This window comes from Ambystoma mexicanum, chromosome 11, assembly GCF_040938575.1.
Source record: "Ambystoma mexicanum isolate Mex_15411 chromosome 11, UKY_AmexF1_1, whole genome shotgun sequence".
NCBI lineage: Eukaryota > Metazoa > Chordata > Amphibia > Caudata > Ambystomatidae > Ambystoma > Ambystoma mexicanum.
Window position 1 is genome coordinate 1,091,844,420 of NC_090934.1, and position 17,852 is coordinate 1,091,862,271.

The 17,852-nt window shown below is 45.1% G+C and overlaps 1 protein-coding gene across 1 annotated transcript in view; it reads left to right on the plus strand.

Moving 5' to 3' along the window:
* Positions 1-17,852, plus strand: part of LIPC (lipase C, hepatic type) — a 766,064-nt gene that overhangs the window by 692,183 nt on the left and 56,029 nt on the right. Inside the window, exon 10 of the mRNA XM_069624353.1 lies at positions 16,730-16,948. Within this exon, the coding sequence (XP_069480454.1) occupies positions 16,730-16,948 (219 nt within the window). The remainder of the gene's footprint in view (positions 1-16,729; positions 16,949-17,852) is intronic.

The following is a 17,852-nucleotide window of genomic DNA, read 5'->3' on the forward strand; positions in this document are numbered from 1 at the left end:
CACACCCTTCTTCTCGAATTCAATTGGCTCCTCTCCCCCTCACAGGAGCCCACCTCTCCTCAGGAGTTCGAGACACTCTTCACCTTCTTACTGGAGTGCACCCCTCTTCTGTGCTGAAGTGTTTACCTTTCTCTGGTGGTCTCCAGCTTTCTCAACAAACTTCTCTCTTTAGCTGCCAGCTCTGAGACACTGTCTATGGATCTTAGCCTCAATGTTAAAGCCCTCACCATTCTCCCATTGGTTGAAGCAAACTTTGAAAATGGTTGGTTAATGGACTTACTAATCCAAGCCAGTCGATGGAAGTCTTTGAAAGGCTTGCCACCATTGTGAATTTCTTTTATGTTTTTTTTCCTGTGCAGAGACTGGTGTTTGCCAGCTTCTCTTGCCTCCTGGCTGTCCTCCTGCACAGAATTTCATTTAGTGTGTTTCTGGGGTTAAAAGGCCATTACAAGGGGCAAGGAAACCCCTAGTATGTTCCCACCGGTGCAAAATCGTTTTTTTCCTTTGCAGAGGTGGAAGGAAGTATTTCTCTCTTAAATGCTGCAGATGTACGGAACGGAGAAAAACTGTTCTCCTTCGCTGAGATGGGGGATGGGATAAGTTAGGTGATAAGTGAGGACCCGCATCTGTTGACTAATTGGTCTTTCTCGATGTGCTATTGTTTCGACATAGCATATCTTTTTCTAAATCCCTGAAGGAAAACCTAAAAATCCTCTCCAGGATTTGGAGTTCTAATGCCCTGTTTTTTTGGAACTCAGTAGTTCCTAAGTAGTTGCTCTCTGGGGGTTTGGGAATAGTTCAGGGCTGGTCTTGTCAGTCCTACTCTCAGGCGGACCCGGGGCTCGATGTTATGTTGGCAGTGTGACTTTGTAACAATACATATATTATGAAGGTGGGTTATTAGGTAGGTTATTAGGTATATGTTATGGTGTTAACAAGTATGTAATTTATTTTGTGTATTTCATTTGATTTTTATTAATTGTAGTATTTGTTTTTAAATTATGGTTATTTTAGTTTGATTTGTGTCTGTATATTATTATTGCATTTATGTGAAAACTTTGTTTTCTATGTTTTTAAATGTAGCTTTTAAATGTATGTTTATGTATTTTTTTAAACTAAAGTGGTAATTATTTAATTATGACACTTTGTGTGTGTTTGTAATTTAGTTGTTAAGGATGCCTTGTGGTTATCATGATGTTTGATTTATGTTTAATATACTTGAGGTTTTGCATGAATAGTAATTGCACTGTAACCTCAATGCTGTTATTTCTAATGTTTGCTGACAAAGTTATTGTTGGTTTAATTCTCCAGATGATTTTGATTGGTTTTTGAAGGTTTAAACCTAAAATTAATTACAATAATATCTCTATATTTTTGTATTACATTTTTATTTTTTCCAAGTGTGTTTGTTTTATTAATATTACAAGTTGCACAAATACATGTTCATAATCAGACATGTAGCTACATTTGTGGGTATGTGATGGCCCTTTTTGGTATATATAAGCCAGAATCAGGAGACGGACAAAGAGGCATGATTCTCACATGTTTTTATTCTTTCTTCAACAAAAAAACAGCCTAATCTTTCCCTAAGCCTATTACTAACCCCTGCTCTCCAACAGAAACAACTACAATGGTGCTGGTCAGGATGTCAGGATCTCTGAACATAAAGTGAGTGTTGTCCCAGGACTCCAGTCAGGTCTCTAAGCTTCCCCTTTAAGCGTATGCGTCTCACAGTCGTTCTCCCTTCAGGGAGACTTTTCGTCTTTCTCATTCCCCATTGTGGGGTTCTTTCCTCTTGTCTTTGATTCTCTCCCCACTTTGGGGTTTCTTGGTTCATTCCCCACTCCAGGGGGCTGTCCTTTTTTTTTTTTCTCTCTTGGTTCATTCCCCACTCCAGGGGGCTCTCTTTTTTTTTTCTCTCTCTCTCGGTTCATTCCCCACTCCAGGGGGCTGTTTTTCTCTCTCTCTCTCTCTCTCTCTCTCTCTCTCTCTCTCTCTCTCTCTCTCTCTCTCTCTTCTCTCTCTCTCATCTCTGTTCTTTCCCTGCCTCAGGGATCCTTCTTCACTTTCTTACCTTGACACCAGTGGAACTGGAGCCACTGCGTTACTGTTTGTGATGAGTGGTTCTCCATGGGAGTTGGGTGTAGTCTGCTCAGCCTTCCTCTCACTGCGGAGCTGCTTATGCAACATGTCAACAACTCAGTGTCAGCCGGTGTCTTCTCTTCGTTCCCGCTTGCGCAGTGTGGGAATTTGAGTGCAGCTACTCATCAGGGCTCTGCCTCCATCTTGCGAAGTACTCAGTTCTTGCTTGGGCTGCCATGCCTCAGTTATTTTTCTCCCAGGCCTCATCACACTCTGCTGGTGCAGACCTGAGGGCTGACACTATGCCTGGCATGCTCTCTCTCCTTCCGACTCCTCTTCTCTCAGTTTGAGCTGCTGCAATTGAACTCTGCAAGCTTTGCGGCTACTCTCTCCTGATTGGTCCCTCTTCTGACGAGACTCCAGGCGGTTGTTCTTTCTGTCGTTCTGCTGTTTTCTATGAAGAGGATTTAAAAAAGTTTGGGTCAGAAGCAGAGCCAGCCATTATTAAAGGCTTTATAGGGTTCTCATACACCTTAGCATCTACACACCCGATAAAGGTGTTAATGTGTGAAGGGAAATGATGGTGATAAGTGCCACTCTGAGGTTTTCCTGTCCCCTAATGGGGAGTTATCTTCAGAGGGATCCTGCTTACCCTGTCCTCTAGGGGGTGTAAATGTAGCACACTCGCCTCCCTATTCCCAAAGGGGGTCGCTTCCCCTTAAGGTAAGGTGACGTTCTCCTTGTATTCATCACAATTTGTACATGTATAGGTACTTTTGTCTATGTGTGTGTGAATGTGTGCATTGGGTGTGGGATGTTTTACTCTGAATATGTTTGTGTGTACTGTTGTGTAAAGGTTTGTTGTTTTGGGTATTACTATGTGATGTGCATGCATTTTGGCGGCCACTTTTATTGCATGTAGGGCAGAGTCTGGGTGTATGTGCTATGACAAAGTTCCCTGCCTGGAATTTCATCTGGTGACCATGAGCCATGCGTCTCAGGGAGCAAGCCAGCTAGTCAGAGAAAAAATTCTTATATGCCCCTCAGGAACCAAAACAAAACCCGGACTGGATCCAAGAATGGAATTAGGGGCAAGGGAGCAAACACGCTGGTCACTTAAGCTAGGCAAAACATTAATAACTGGTCTCGGGGCTCAAACACAAAAATTGCACAGGCAAACCACCTGAGATGGATTACATCTTCCACAAAGCCCTTCCCTCCCAACTGGAAAAGCCAGAATGGATGAGGGAAAGGAAATGATCCCTTCATGGACCTGGGGACCATAGAAAAACCCTTCAAGGACAGGAAGACCCTGTGGGAAGCCTAAACACCCCTACAGCACCATTAGCACACGTGCCTTACAAACAGCAGCACGGCAGGATATCCTCCACACAAATGGCTTGAACAGAGAGTTTCAAAATGGCCACCAACACCCTTCTAGATTCAGCCCACCCACTTCAGCCTCATTTTGACCATCAGAAAGTGAGAGAGACTAGCCAATCCCAACCCTTGCCCTCTTTAGGTTCACAGCTGCTGCAGGCCATCAGCCATAGTTCCAGTCAGATGGAAGGGGTATGGTACTGTGTAAGACAGGGTTCCCAATACAGTGTGATGGCTAACAGGAGCAGGCACCTCCTGTTTGGAGGAGGCTGAAGAGGGAAGACTGCTGGAGAGGAGTGGTGCTGCAGAAACAGGAGTCTGCTGCAGAGGGAGCAAGAGAAGTGGCAGCAGGAGAGAGGAGAAGGTGATCTCTATAGAGGATAAGAACGTGGTGAGAGTTAAAGGGAAGATAAAGGAGGGAAAGAAGGAGGAAGTAAAACCGTGAGTGGAGTAGAAGGGGTTAGTAGGAACAGTGGAAAGGAGGGAAGAAGCAAAACCATGCATGTGTTAGTAGGTGTTAGTAGGAACAGGGGGAAGGAAGGTGGAAGCAAAACCGGGTGTGGAGTGAAATGCGTTGTAGGAATAGGGGAAAAGAGAGAGGAAGTACAACAAAGTGTGCAGAGGCAGGAGGAGACAAGAGCAGAGGGAAGGAGGAAGGAAAGAAAACCTGGTGAGGAGTTGAAGAAATGAGTAACATTAGAAGGCTGAAGGAATTCAGATCCAGAGTGGAGAATAAGGTGGACATGAGACCAGGAGTAAAGGAAGACACGTTGCTAACAGACTAAAGTAGTAGCAAAGAAGCAGTATAGGATCAGATGGAGGAGGAGGTGGGCAAGAGAGAAGAGCCGAGGACGGGACATCTTCAGAGGAGGAGTGTGATGAAGACTGGGCAGGGGGTCGATGAGGGGTGGAAGAGAAAAGAGAAAGCATTGGAGTAAAGAGATTGGGACTTTATTAGGGTACTGATGAGAGAGGGGAAGAGCCAGAAGCAGGATAGTCGGCTAGGGGTAGGATGTTCTGGGGGGGGGGGGTAGGTCCAGCCCTAGGCAGGTCTAACAGGTAGGAGAGGATTCCATAGGGGGACCAGAGCCCAGTGATAGTTTATGTAGGAGGTGTGGAGAACAGAGTTAGGAAGGAAGGCTTGTAGGGATTGGCCCTTCTGTCTCTCTCCTGCCTAACCCCAACGCAATCTATAAGGGTGCCCTGAGGGGTCTGCAGAACATCAAGGAATGGCTTAGTCTTGGGTCCTTGACCCCATAAAGCTTGCACCCGGGCTTAAAGGAGCAGAAGAAGGGCTTGGGTCCTCGCAGAGCGTGTGTCATTAGGTAGGAGTCTGGGAACTCTTCTGGAACTTTGGAACAGTGATGGCTGATACTTGAAAGCCTTACCACTCACCCTGAGATTGGGAAAGCCATTGTAAAAGACATTTGTGGAAGGAGGTAATCCTTTGTTGTATTATTTTTTGGGGAAAGACCCTGTTTATACTGCTGAAGTTGGCCGAACCTTGTATACCGTCCCTAACAAAAATGTTGAACTTTGAGCACATGGTCTTGGTGTACTTCTTTGTCCCAAATGTCCAATCTGTGACAGCCTACAGCTATAATATGTTTGTAGAATGTGTTTAATGTTTTAGTCTGTATGTGTTTGCATGTAGTGTTCTGTAAATATATGGTGTTTCCGTGTATTAATGTTTAATCTGTGTCAATCAGTGACACATACTATAGGTATGAGGCATGAACATTACATGTGCATGTGTGTTTGTGTTTTTAGTTTTTGCTAAATGTGTTTATTATTGGGAATTTTCCCCTATGTGATTTTCTGTCTATAAAAAGCTGTATTATACTTGTCAGATAAATAAATGCATACATGTGTGTGTATTTGAGCATGTATGTAGTTGTGACAGTGCTACTGCAGGTATCTGTGTGTCTGATGTAGTTTTTAGAAATATATTTGTAAATTTGTAAATGTATGCATACTGTCTCGTACGTGTGCAAATGTGTGTGTTAATGCGTAATGTGTGTGCATTATTGGTGTGTACTTTTGTTTGTACTTTAAATGTGTGTGTACTGAGCCGTGACTGTTGCTGTGTGTGTATTTGTGTTTGTGTGTGTATGTGCTTGTAGGAAGGTGCGACAGTTCTTGTGTGTGGGTGTGTGTGTGTCTGCAGCTGTGAAGTATAAATCTGTGGGTATTTGTTGTGGAATTTCTATAATGTTTTAGTTTGGATGTGTTTTGTGTAGTGTTCTATAATTATATGGCATTTGTGTGTATTATTGTTTAATCAGTGGAATTGTGAGGATTGATGTATGTTTGTACTTTACATGTGCCTGTAGGTATGAGGTTTGACCATTGTGTATACTTGCATATAGATTGCTCAATAAACACTCCCAATGCACAAAGACAGTTAAAGTGTGTTTATTGAACTTTCAATGGGCCCTATCGCCATCCCACTCTCTCGTCTGAAAGCACCTCCTTCATAACCCCCGGTTAGCCCCCGGTTAGCCCCCGGTTAGTATATGGCGATTGTTCCACCCTCAGTATACTAATCTTCTTAATGAGCTGTAATGGCAACCTAAAGGCCTGTGGACTTATCTCGCAAAACCTTGTCAGGGTTTGTCCTAGCTTTCCCTACTCTACCCTTCTAAGGGGATATGGGATTGTACTTTACAGACACCCTGCTGAGTGCATTCTGTCATCCATCATGCTCACTCTTCCCTCTTGCCCTCTACCCTACCCCTCTCAACACTCCAACCCCACATCCTCCTGGCTTTACATTCTCCCCTACTCTCCTCTATCGCTCCAGTCTCTTTCATGCTTTCTAGGCCTCACCTCCACCCTTTGATGTTAGCACTCGCTCATTCTCACTACTACTCTCTCCTCAACACTACTACTCCACCCTCCTCACAACTACTATGTAGTCAACTTCCTTTCACGCTCCGCACTTAGAAACCTCTAGGCATTAAGCGTGTTATAAATACCCAATTACAATTACCCAGTTGCATCCACTTCCCTGTCACTCCTCACACTAAATTGTACAACCACACTTGCCATGCTTACACAGACACTCACACTGCAGTACCATTTTCACTGAATAGCCAATACCCCACCTTTTCCAGAAATTATAAAAATCCCCTCCACATTCCACTGCTACTTCTCCCCCCCCCCCACACCCTCCCCCCCCCGCTGGTCTCTTGGTCTTCCACCTCCTCCTCCTCTGACCTCACCGAATAACCCACACTTCCCCACCGGGACGTGTTGCACGAAGCAAAGATTACAAGAAGTGGGCTAAGCCCCGCCCATTTCCTTCATGCAGACCTGTCATGGAATAGTAATGGTAGCCCGAGTAGTTAAATGTTCGAGTTCGTTTTCGGGGGCTTTGTTTCTGGTTTCCGGTTTCTAGAGCGTGGGAGGAAGAGAAGGGAGGAGAATAGAAGAGATGGAAAGGGAAGACAGAACATCAGGTTAAGCAGTACAAGAGCATGCAAGGGACACGATCAAGCGAGACCTGGTGGTTGGAAAGCACTAGTTCTTGTTATCATGTTATTGTTGGACACCAGGTCAGGTTACACCTAGTAGAGCCATGAGGAGGTGAAATAGACACGGCAGTTGCCTCAGGGCCCCCACACCAAGCCAGCAAAATTCTAGATAGAAGGGGTTATTGATCTCTTGCGATCATCTTGAGGAGTAAGGAAATCTGGGCTCGTGTGGAGGGAGACCCGGGGACAGTGAGAGAGAGAGAGAGGAACAGCCCCTAGTTGTACCCTGTATAAATTCTTAATAAAACCCCTTGAACCATCTTGGAGAGTTGGGAGTGTTCTTAAGGTCATCTGCAACAGTATATGTACATTTCAGACATATACATGTTAATTTCGTATGGGAGATGTACCCTCATTCTGTGCAAGCATGAAATAAAGATACATTTTAAAATATGAATATCTCAAAATTGGGTGGCTCGATTATCAACATTTTCATTAGGAAACCAGATCCGGATGAGATGGAGGCACATGGCAAAAATCTTTAAAATTGAAGTAGACAATTTTGACATCTTGGGGTCACATTTATTTATTTATTTATTTTCTCGTGAGAAAACCCCTTGTCAAAAAGTCTTTACAACACAATTAAAACAACGTGTTTTAAACTATGAAGCCTTCATGAAAAATCCGAATATTTTATATGTAGGGGCAGGTGCCTCCAAAACGCACTGTGCACATTTTTCTGAATTTTCCACGGAAGGGTTCAAAGGTTATAGGGAAATGTTATTTTCTGAAACCCCACAGACAATTTGCCTTATCCTTCACTATACTGTGTACTAGCATAATATACACACACGCGCACACAATTATATGTGTATATATCTCTTGATTTTCAATTTCAAAATGGATGTAAATGCTTTTTTTTCACCAACCTTCCATCCTCTCCCATCCGACCAATCCAGAAAAATTCAAACGCAGCACGTTAGAGCAAATGCAATAGAAACCCGACTTGTCTGATGCAAGTACATTTAAGATCAGTCAGTCGTGCAGTGTGGAGCGAATCTGCCTCTGAAAGCAGTTATTTTAACCACTTGCCGGGGCTTCAGGATGAACGCGCCTCCTGAATGCATAATAGGATCCACCTGCACCGTGGAGATCCCTCACGCGCCCAACGACCGGCTCTAAATCCTCCCGGTTGACAGCGCCGCCACATCCCATCCCGCTACAGGCAGCCCTTTTGATGGATGGGTGTAAATCATGTACTCTCAGTTTATTCCCTTGAATCAAATGCCATCACTGAATTATTTAAGTTCTGCTGCTCAGCAGGACTACATGGAATATTTGCTATTCTTCTCACAGAGCTTCAAGGCTCGCGGTGGGGAATTTGACTAAAATCTCCGGTTAAATAATAGAACAAATGGCATTGCTAGCGCTATGTTGTTCGCGTAGTCGTATTTTGGGATAAAACTTTTATTCAAAATAGTTTTTGACTTGTCGAAACTTTTACAACGTATGGATTTGCAATTGCGCACAAATTATCCATCATGACCCAGGCATTGGAATTCTTTCTTCGTAGTAGCTCTTTCAATTCCTTTTCCATATCCCTAGAAACACTCAGTTGACCTATAATATTTTCTGTTCCTACTGCCACCACCGATGTCATGCAAACATACAACCACTGCAAAAGGTGCCTTTATCTAGAGCCAATGAACTTCAGCTGGCAAATGCATACTATGATATAACTGCACTCAGCGCATCAACATATGCTGTGGTGCTTATTTTGTGCAATTGTCTTCTACACTAAGGATTTTTAAAAGAAAGCCCTAAGAACATAATGGGGGAAAATGTGGCCATTGCTAGTACACACTTGTCCTAACCCTTACTGTTTGGCCTTGATATTGTCAGGATTAATCGACCAGATGATATCACAAAAAACATGATCGCGGGTATGTGTGAATTAGCGCTCACTGCCCCAAAGCACGCAATAGCGAATTGAAGCATTTCCTTTGGGACATGATTCAAACAAGCAAGGAAAATGGGTTTGCACCTCGAATGCAATAGTATGAGCTTTCGCTGAGGGAGCCCACTTCTGTACCCATACAGCCCCCCCTTTTTCTTCCTGCACTTATCGGACCTACCCTGTCTGCTGCCTTAAACCTAGCACTTGCAAATTGCTGGCTGCATTACCACTGTTTGTTGCCTTTATTATTTATTTATTGTTATTTATCTGTTTCTCCTCTGCTTCGCACTTTCCACCTCTCCCCCCTTCCATGCACTTTTCCCCTCCCCCCTCTCCCATGCACTTGCGCGTTCTCAATGTCACTGGGCCTAGTAAGATCGCTGTTTTGTTCTCCCCTGTTCCCCTCCCTTGCCGTGTCGCGCTCTGAAACACTTATGTACGAGCGCAATAGAAATAAATATTTTTTTTAAAAAAACAGCGGCCGGTCTGGCAGATTCTTCCGTACGTGGTACTGGACGATCATTCAGCACTTGTGGACGGGCTCATGAATTGAGTGCTGGAATATGTTGCAAGCCCTTAAAACTCTCAATGAAACCCTCTGGAAACAGTGCAGAATCTTACCTTGCACATGCATAGCAACCCTCCGGTGGATAGAATACATTCCAAATGCTCTCTCAGCATGGCCGGCCTTAGAGACAGCAGCGCCCTGGGCGAACTGGTGCCCCCCTCCCCACGCACCCCTGGGAAACAGGGGGGGATTTGGGAGTGGGGTCAGGAGCGCCACTTTTGTTTTGTCCAGCCCTTCCTGTTCCGGCGCCTCACAGTGGGTTAATCAATGGAATAGGACGCTCATGCTAACGCAGGGAGGTAATCATCATGCGAATAGGGTGCTATCAGCACCCTATTGTTATTAAATGCGCCCCGCCATCGCGGGTGCATTTAATAACACAAGGCCGCATGCCACGCCTTCTCCCACTACACCAGCTCGGCGGAGCCCTTAAATGACTCCCGTGAGCTGGCGTGGTGGGGACTAATGGTGCCCTGGGGGGGCCATGACGCCTCGGGCGGTCGCCCGGCCCACCCTGCCCTAAGACCAGTTCTGTCTCTCAGACCTACAAGGCCATTGCTCCCTATCTATTCCCTGAAGCAGGTGACAAAGCCCTCTGACGACGTCTCCTGCCTGGCCCTGAGAATGCATGGGAGGCAACTCAGGGGTCTTGCCCCACCACCTACGTGATGTGAGGCCCGGGGGCAGCATGGGTGGATTCCCTGTTCCACCCTACAGCACTAGGGTCCTGAGACAGTGTGCTGCGACACGGGTTCCACCTTCATTATTGCCACTTTTCAGAGGCAGAGGCCGTCACGATAGCAAGCATTGCAGGAAACATGCTGTAACGTTTGGAAGTCACAGGTCACCAATATAAATCTCAGGTAGGACTCTGCCCTCGGGGTCTCAGCCCAAACGCAGGGGTAGGAGTAGTTGCTGCTTCCGCTGCCGTCTCTTCTCCACATATGAGTTGCACTGTCTATGTGTCAGTCAGAACATTCGAGTGTACCGCCCTATCAAGTGCTCGGTCCATAGGGGGGGAAAGCTGTCATACAGCTTGAACTTTACCACATAACCGGCCCTTCATTCAGAAACAATCACAACACACGCACACAGAGTCGAGACAAAAGCCCAACTAAGGATTGATTGCAGATGAGACCCTATAGAGAAACAGGAGGTGTGGGTGTTTGGAGTAGCATAGAAGTGGTGGAAGTGTGTCGATAAATTGATGTGCAAGAGGAGGTGGGGTAGCAGAGAGAGCTGGAGGTGTAGGAGCTCTTGGAGGAACTGAGAGGGCAGAAGTAGATGGTCTGAGAGAGTGCATGGCACAAAAGGAGGCTGGGGAAGTTGAAGGAACAGGAGGAGGAGGAGCAGAGAGAGTTGATTGTCAATGAGGAGAGGCAGAGTACAGGAGAGGTTGGAGGAGGAGAAGATCAAAACACAGGGTAGGGTAGAGAAAAGTTTGGAAAAGGAAAATAATAAAGAGGAGTGAAGAGTAGAGAAGAGGTCAGAGGAGGTGAAGATCAGGAAGTAGGATAGAGAACAACAGAGAGTAAACGAGCTGAAAAAGAGAGTGAGAAAACTGAACCAACTGGAGGAAGGAGGGAGGAAAATAGGCATGGAGGTGTCAAGGATCCAACTGGACGCCACAGGGGCTGCAAGACATAGATGTAGTTTTAAAGGATTTATTTCGCACTTTATACAAAAGTTGGGTAACTCAAACGTAGGGGTCAGGAAGGCGAACTAAAAAAAGTCTTCTTGTTTCAGAAAGGTTTTCCCCAATAAATCTCTTTGGGTCTCTCCCAAGTGTCGCCGTCAGTCTCTTGGGTACAACCCAATTTGATTATACAATGATCTCATTCCCAGTTTGCCTCTGCTTGTGGCCACAGGTTGGATAGAACAAAAACTTCTGCTGAAGTTCCAAGCTTTGTCACAGTAATGTTCAAAGAGTCTCCAAGAGTTGAGCTGGAGCAGGAGAGTCTCTATGTGCTTTGCCTTCACAGACCCAAGCGCCTGATCCTATTCGGCAAGCCAGTCATACTTTCCTACTCACTGAACTGGCAGTTACTTCTTTCTGCAGACCTGTCTCTAGGTCTCTGCTCTGACTCTCAGGCTCTCTGTCAGCTAACATCGGTAGGCTCTACCACATGCTCGTAGCCCCTCCAGCATTCCCTGTACATTGAGCAGCGGAACACTGTCCCACTGTCTGACTTCTAGTGGCACTGTACCTCCAGTGAATTCCACACTGTCTGTTTGTCTTCACTACCTCCCTTTTTCCCCAACTTCTCCCACTTTATGTGATGTTCCCTGTTGGCACCTGCTCTGTGCTCTCTTCTCTTCCTGGATTTTCTCATCGTCTTCCAACCCCTGAACTTTCATCTCCTCCTTCAGGTGCTCTGCCATTTTCTATACCTTCCTTCCTCCCTTGTGGTACTCTTCCTCCAATTATGTACTGGCCTCCCTCGTTTGCTGTTCACCTCCTCACACATCCATACTCTCCCCTCCTCCTTGATGTTCTTCTCCTCCTCCACCCTGTTCTGTCCTCTTGCCTGCTGCAGTCTCATCTCTGTCGACACCTCTGCCTCCTCTGGCAACCTCAGCTCTCTCTGCACCCTACGGTCTCTCCTCAGCTACTCCCCCTCTATTTTCAGCTCCCTCAGCATCTCATAAGCATCCTCCTCCTGCACCATCAGCTCTCTCCACACCTCCTCCTGCAATTTCAGCTACATCTGCATCTCTGCCTCTCCACGTCTCGTTGCTCTGCTACTACCATAACCCACATTCACTTTTGCTTTCTTGGAGATATTAAAGCACCTAGAACTCTCCACCTTCCCAGGCTGCTGCCTAGGGACTGCACTTCTGAATGATAATTGCTCAGAGCTTGGTATTTGCCATCTGATGTAAATTCAAGTGTATTCAATGGTTTATGATCCACGGAAAGAGCTTTAAGTAGGCCGGCTTGCCATCTTGAAACTCTCAATGATGTACATGCATGATGAAGCGTGAACACGGACTACACAAAGAAGCAGTGACACGTGAGAATGTAATGTATGCTAACTAGCAGGCAGCTGTACCCACATAGACAAAATTACATTGATAGCTTAAGTTGTAAGCCTTGTTCTCTCACTAGCTATACCGAGCTCCTGCGGGTCCTCGTAAACACAGACCACAGAAGTTGTCTCTGCATTACGTATGGAATGATGGAAAGGCCAGAAGCAGGGGTAGAACTAATGTGGTGTTCTCCTGCCCCAGACCTCTAGAGTTGTATGGGAAACAAGGCGATCAGCCCCATAACACCTCAGGGCCCCACATCACAGGGAAGCTGGAAGGATCCAGGTAGCTGAGACACACAGACACACACCCACACGTGTACACGTACACACACATACACCCTCTCCTCAGGACCAAGCAGGGGACTTGGTCACCGAGGGCAAACCTTAATTGGAGAAGTAAACAAGGCGTGGGATGTAAGCTAAGAGGACGGTCAGCGAATCCCTAGAAGTGCAGTGACAATCGCAGTCAGACAATGAGACAAAAACCATCTAACCATTGTCTGAGAGAACAATAAGCTGAAGGGTCAGAAATGACACCTAGAGAAAGTCCCCCATGCAAGAGTGAGCATTGATTCAACAAGAAGGCCAGTGAAACAGGGTTTGGCAGTAGAATCAGGCTCACGGGAAAGGGAATCCAAGCAGGATCTAGACTGCTGTCTAAAGACCCGCCAGGCCTCACTCGCCTCTCGGAGATACGATGGACCTTGCTAGAACAAAGCTCAGAACTTCAACAGGAGTGTCTGAGTCAGCTGGGAGGAGTCAACCCAGCGTGGGCCTGCAGGTTAAGGTGCACCTGGAACCAAGAGGTTATCCACTGGAACCAAGTTGTGGCTCGAGACAGAGAATGACACAGGGAGAGACCTTTCTTTTGTTTACTATTCTGACTCCACCTTTCAGTTGCCCAATTGTGTACAAAGTACCAGATAAAACCTTGGAAACAGATTCATGGGCTGCATCCTCTTTGGAGTCCACTTGGCTTTGTGACAGCCTCTATTGCATGGACTCCCAGTAGAGCCATTTGGCAGCTAAACTCCTTCGCGCCAACTACCACACCAACAACCAAATTCATGGTCACTGGATAAAAATGCATCACAGTCCAAGAACATCAATTCTGAGCTGCTCCTGCACATCACAGCTCCCCACCACCCTCCCTCAATACCTATCTTTACTCTGCAGGATCCTTAAGTGACCCACTCGATTTGAACCAAGCAAAGAGATTAATTATGGCAGAATATAAGGAAAGGCAATCATCTTAAATTGTCTTGGAAACTGCAATAATTAAGTCTCATGGACTGCGGAAGGGTGTCATTAAAATAGAAACATTTCTTACCACCAATATGTGGCCACTTGAATTCATACACTCATTTTAGTGGAAACCACAAAAGCATAAAACAAGCATGTAAAAAATCAAATAGATACAAATTATCAAGTGCATAATACAATTACGATAAAAATGAAAACGCTATATTGCAATTTAGTCAATACTAACACAGAGACAGAAAAACACTTTGCCAGGCAAAGATCATGATATCAAATTGGCAAGGGTATTATTTTTTTACTTTTTAGTCTTAGTGCCAGTTTCATATACAAAGCTAATTTGTGTGAACAGATTTGCTTGTTTAAATTGGATGAAGAGTAAACTGCAACCATGCAGTTCAAGACCTTGGGCTGTGTCTTCATTGGTAGCAGTCACTTGTATCTCAGGTCCATATTCCAGATGCAGAAATATTTTAAAAAATTGGCAATATTCTCCAAATCATGATCCTCATAGTTACATCCACATCTATGTGATAGGGGGTGCCGAGTTCCACTGAGAAAAGTTATAAAAAAAAGATAATTCCAATGAAATTTGGAAATCAAATATTGGTGATCATGTGCAGTAATTAGCTTGAGGTCGCTATGGTCTCCTTGAATGTCAATAACCGATTTGCATTGCATCACCGCAGGTTTAACCTATAGTCTTCCCCGTGTTTAACTCAGCAATCCCAGACTACAGGTGCCTGCAAGATTTGTTTGACATATGATGGGCTAGAACTAGGAATGACTGTATTGTTTTGTATTGTACTTGTCATTTGTATAGAGCCAATTTTACCATTATTATAGTTTCAATGCGCTGTTAGTGGGAACGCCCTTGGGGAACCGAAGTCGAGTGTTGGGAGTCTTGGGGAACGATTATGATGCGTGTGTGCATTTGGCCAAAAAAGGTTTAGATGGGCTGGCCGGGCTCCGGTAGAAAAGCCATCAACAGGTATGGGGATGGGTGCTGAGAGGAGTAGGGGTGGCATCAGTGCCATAGAGACTCGTTATGTGGGTTCAGCGTGCCTGATTTTATTGTAGGAGTGCGCTTCATTCGGCTGTCGGAGGTGTTGAGGCGAAGTATTTTTGTGAACAGCACGACCACATTTTTGTCGTAGGCCTTGCCGTCTACTGATGTGTATGGCTAGCCGTGCCTGCAGCAAGTGGAGTGGTGTATTATACATCCCTTGGCGCCATTGGTGGTGCTTTGATGTTAGAGCGCCCGCTTCAGTATTTGGCTTCTTCTGTTGGTTCTTGCGGCTGATGAATGATATACCCTGTGTTCCCTGTTGCAGCTGCGAAGACAGCCTTCTGCAATTTCTAAACCAATCACATTTACCAACTCCAAATAAACGTTTCTTCATATTAACTAGACAACACATTTTATCCATATTGGAGGAAAGGTGCAGCTGATTGGCAAGTTGCTTAAAGCCGGAGGAGTCATCTGTTTTCCAAATGCTAACCCAAGCTTTGGACTCCATCAGGGTACACTTACCACTCAGCCAATCAATTTCGATTTCTTTATGCATTAAAATATTCATGGCTACTCTTGCTCCCAAAAGACATCTGAAAAAGCTATTTTTAAGATCTGGTAGCAATGCCACACACCTCGGCGTCAAATAAAACCTGCACCAGTTATTTCATGTTATACACCAATAACAGAAGTACCCGTTCCCTGAACGGGTTCTGTAGAGAGACATGAGAACACTGATCCTGTAGGTCGCTGTTCTGATTTGCTTATTGCTTGATGTGCTTTACACAATGAAGTAAACTGCACTGAGAATGGGTGCATGTAGCTGGACATTGGGGGAGGCGAGAGTTGGCGCGCTGCTGCATACTGGGACCTTCTGTTATATCCCCCCACCTGTCACCTCACCCTGGTGTGGTGAAGTTCATTGCAGTGCAAATACCTTGGAAAATGTGCATTCTCGGCCAGGACCTCAAGTTTTGTTCCTCGTGTCGGTACAGGTCCTTCTATGACCACATTGATGTTTCGCCGATTTCAGGCAACCGTTTCATGTGTAAAGGTGCTAAAATCCAGGGAAAATTGTGGGGTGTCCCAAATGTCATGTAGTTAGTAATGTCTGGAGATTCATAACAGGTAACTATGCAATATTTGGTGCAGACTGGTGAAACAGTGTGGAATTGTATGAGGTACAATGCTACGTCAAGCCACAAACCCATAAACACATTTTGACTTGTGTGCTGAAATCTGGGGAATGGGGTGTAGGGTCCAAATGTCATGTAGCCAGTAATGTATGAAGGTTCCTAACAGGTAACTTTGCAAAATTACGTGCAGATTGGTGAAACGGTGTGGAATTGTATAAGGAATAACGCTTTGCCACAAATCCCGCCACAAACAAATTTTCATATAGATAGATTAATTCAGGGGTAAGGGATACTTTCCCCAATTTATTATGGATAGATAATATGACGCGTGTTGATTAGCTGAATCATGTCTGAGTACGGATTTTATGAGACCCTACGTACCCCAAATAATTACATTAATTGGCAATTTTTTCCGCCATTACATAAATGTTTCAACTTTGGATGCCTTATAAATCGCATTATTCGCACATTGGATTAGCCAGCAATAATTGAAAAGTCCTGTTTGCTGAATGACTAAGCGTCCCAGTAATTTTTACATTTACACATATTGATCCTAAATCAGAGTCTTAGCATGGTCGCGACTTCCTTTCTCAAATTGTTCCTGTTTGCTTAAAAGTATTCTATTGGCAGTAGCCTGTGCAAAAATGAACCTTTCACAGCATGCCACCAGAAGAAAGCTCCATCTGTATCTTTAAATCACAGGTTTTCAGAAAACCTTAAATCAGTAAGTCTGTGGAGCAATTTTCTGGTGGGAAAGGACATGGTGTTGCTGTTGTCTGATTTTTGGCGTGCAGTTCTTGACTGACGACATTCTCACGTATTTTTGTAGCGTTGACGGAATCCGTGGGAATAAAACCTACTCGTTCTTGATCACCCTGGATACGGACATTGGTGAACTCATGATGATAAAGTTTAAATGGGAAGGCACAGATGTCTGGGCGAATATCTGGGACACCATGCAGACCATCATCCCGTGGTCATCCGGAGCGCCCAGGCCAGGCTTAATACTCAAGACCATCCGAGTCAAAGTGGGGGAAACGCAGCAGAAGTAAGTGATCCGTTCACGCTCAGCCGAAACCTAAATCTTTGTCGGTGTGTAAGTACTTATTAATTATGCATTGCCACGTAACCTTCGTCTATTTGCCCACTGCCCGTAGATGGTGTGATGACTCAAAAGGGGATTACAAGGAGCTCTCTCCAAGAAAACCACAATGTACTCAACTTTGGCAGGTGCAACCACAACCATTGGTGTGCAGTGAAATTACCTTTTGTGGTTGGGTTTTCGAATTAAAATAAGATTGATTTTCTAAAACAATCTTTCTGGAACAATCTTTCTAAAACAATCTGTCATGCCCCTGCCGCACACGAGTGCGCAGAGAGGCTGATAAACGCGGCCGGTCGAGAGAAGTCACGGGAGTGTGGTAAGTGTTTGTATGGGTGTGTGTGTGTGTGTGAGAGAGAGAGGGGGGAGTGTTTGTGGTGCGGTAGGGAGTAGGTAAAAGTGTGTTTGCATGCATGTTCGCGGTGGACCATGAGGAAAATGTGTTGCGCTGGAAAGGGGGTCAAAGAAAGGGTTCAGGGGTAAACCCCCCCCCCCCGCTTTCTGTGAAATACCAACAGCGTGGCTGAGGGTGCGGGTGGGATCGCCTTCCCGGGGGTAGGTGGAGTTTCGAATGTGATATTTCGGCATTTTGAAAGCCACAGAAAATCAGTCGGTCTTTTTTGTGTTCTGCCATCAAAAGGCAGAAATATCGCATAGAACCATAATCCTGTGTGACTCTGTAAGAAGCTCCAATATTTTCAAGGCATATGGAATTGGATGAACTTGTCGAACTATTAAGATGATTGAGTGACAATTTCATCAGAGCTGATGCTGAAGCAGAGGGTTCAAAAATTCAGAGCCTTTTCCTGTCAGTAGAGGTTCACAAAGGAAACAAAGTTTCTTTCATATG